Below are 2,500 nucleotides of genomic sequence, written 5' to 3'. Positions count from 1 at the left end.
ATGTGTTGACATGTATCATAAGGAAATATGCATGAGTTTATTGTCAAAGTCCAAGACCAAAATAACACAGACTAGCACATCTCATTCTGTGTCACGTGTTGTAACCTGCGAAAGCGCCAAATTTTGTCTCCCAACAAAATGGGGTACATCCGGTTTAATGACAATAATAATGACACTCGCGAAATTTTGTGAGTATCGAAAACATCGTGTCGATACAGCTTAGGTATAGCACAGGGCACATCTACTTGTTAAAAAAGTCCAGCGTCACATTGTTGTCAGTTAAAGTCACTTCAACTCCCTATGAATTCTTTCTAAACTCACTTCAAGTTCCAACAAAGTCTCCCTGAAGTCACTAAAACTTACTGTAGTCTCCCTAAAGCCATTTAAAGTCACCGTAAAGTCTTCTTTAAGTCACTAAACGTCACTGCAAAGTCTTCCTAAAGTTACTTAAAGTCACTGTAAAGTCTTCTTTAAGTCACTAAAAGTCACTGTAAAATCTTTCTATAGTCACCAGAAGTCATCTGAGGATGATTTTTCATACAAGCCATTTAAGACACAGAGACATTGGAAAACACAGTGTACTTTGCAGCCTTCACAACCGTTCTACGACATCTCGCACTCTTTAGTGAAACATTTACCGCGTATGTTCGCTGCAACTGTAATGCTCAAACCAATCCAACGCTTCAGGCTGTACTGTACTTTCTCTCAGATAATAGTACACTGTGTCTGGGACAGTGGAACAAGTCATCAAAAAACATAATTTTGACTTTTAGCTTTTTTGAAAAAAAAAGAAAAAAAAGAAAGAAAGAAAAAGATATCGGTCTGTTCTAACAGTAAAATGGGTCACTTGGCGTAGCTTTTCTGTTCTTTCTTTTCGTGTTTTCATTCAGAGGGAAATAAAAGAACGTGGAACTTTGATATGAATGATAATAGTCCCTCCCAGTTCTGAGTCATCTCCCTCCACTGCCGCTGGAGAGGAGGCTGTTTAGCTGAGCCGAGTGCTGATTTAAAGAGAGCTTTGCGGGGATCTGAACCGTGAGTGACCCAGGCCTGTTCTGCTCCGGTTCCCTGACAGGCCGCTGTGTGACACACACCACAGCCTCAGGGCGCTCAGGATACGGCTCGTCCTCTGACCTGGGCGCCTAACGCGAATTTCTTATTCGACTGTCTAATAAACGCTAAACTCACAGAGGAACCCTAATCAGAGACCTGAATAATCCACAGTATGGTACAAATATGTCTTTTACGCTCTGACTGTCTATAATGAATCACATATGAAATCTCTCCAGACTTTCTCCAGGTCTTTCTGGTGTCTGGGGGGCTGTCTGAATGAGCGTGCCCGTGTGGGTTCGCCCGTCTCGGGCGCGTCTACTCACCCCGTTGCTGGGTCTGGGCGCGTGGCTGAAGGCGTGGGCCGGGTCTTTGTGGTAGACCTTCAGACAGGAGTGGTCTGCGATGCTCCTGGAAGAAGGAGAAGAAAAAAAGTCAAGATCCATAAACTGGGCCCACAGTTCCCCGTCCGAGCGAGGCCGCCCGCGCCTGAGCGGCGACTCGCGTAGCTCCACCGCCGGCGAAGAGCCGCGAGACAACGGGACATCGCAGCGAGACAAGGGCGAGTGACTACGAGAGGCCGGAGACTGACAGCGAGACAGCAGGATCTGGGAACGAGACAGCGGATAATCGTAACGTCTCGTCAACGTTGGATCCAGCGGAGAGAACCTCTCTTCGTCCTCAAAGACCGTGTCCATCTCTGAGGCACGTCCGACGTCTCCGGGAAAAAACAAAAACGAAGTCTTAAGTCTTCAGACGGAGATGTCTCTGATTTGTTCCTTAATTCAAATCACTTTGACTAGTTTAGCTATGTATCTGTATACCTCTCCTGAGAAAACGCGAGTCGGTGCTTATCTAACATTTAAACGGTCCTGACCTGTCGGTGTCAAATCTAACCGCGTGGATGTGTGCGAGTGTGTGTGTGTGTTATGGTGTCTCTGTATGTGAGAATGTGAGAGTCCTGATCTAATGTATTGCTTGTGTCTGTTTGTCTCTCTGTGAGTGGTGTGGTATGTTTAACTTTGGTCAGGTGACTGTAATTCATTTTTACAGGGCAGATAAAAAAAAAACCACAGGGGACCTCGTCTCAAAGTACACCTTGCATCACCACGGTAACCACGGAAGGGAGGGTTCTGACTCCTGCCACAGGACATGAAACCTAAGAGTGCACATTAAAGGAGCAGTCACTTCCTCTGAGAGAGAGAAAGAAGGAGAGAGAAGGAGAGAGGGAGAGAGAGAGAGAGAGAGGGAGAGTGAGGGGAGGAGAGAGAGAGAGAGAGAGAGAGAGAGAGAGAGAGAGAAGGAGAGAGGGAGAGCAAGGGGAGAGAGAGAGGGAGAGAGGGAGAGCAAGGGGAATAGAGAGACAGAGAGAGAGTGTACATGTATGCTCTTGTCCCATTCCTGTCTTGTCTGACTGGCGACTGGGCAAAAACCGGTGTTTAAAAAGGAT

The 2,500-nt window shown here is 46.5% G+C and overlaps 1 protein-coding gene across 1 annotated transcript in view; it reads right to left on the bottom strand.

The window, feature by feature from the left end:
* kiaa1217 (KIAA1217 ortholog) overlaps positions 1 to 2,500 on the bottom strand; it is a 51,242-nt gene that overhangs the window by 27,753 nt on the left and 20,989 nt on the right. Inside the window, exon 5 of the mRNA XM_030767269.1 lies at positions 1,377 to 1,461. Within this exon, the coding sequence (XP_030623129.1) occupies positions 1,377 to 1,461 (85 nt within the window). The remainder of the gene's footprint in view (positions 1 to 1,376; positions 1,462 to 2,500) is intronic.

The sequence above is a fragment of the Chanos chanos genome, chromosome 3 (genome assembly GCF_902362185.1).
Source record: "Chanos chanos chromosome 3, fChaCha1.1, whole genome shotgun sequence".
In the NCBI taxonomy this organism is placed as follows: domain Eukaryota; kingdom Metazoa; phylum Chordata; class Actinopteri; order Gonorynchiformes; family Chanidae; genus Chanos; species Chanos chanos.
The sequence above is the reverse complement of the archived record's forward strand: the minus strand, read 5'-3'. Positions and strand labels throughout refer to the sequence as shown.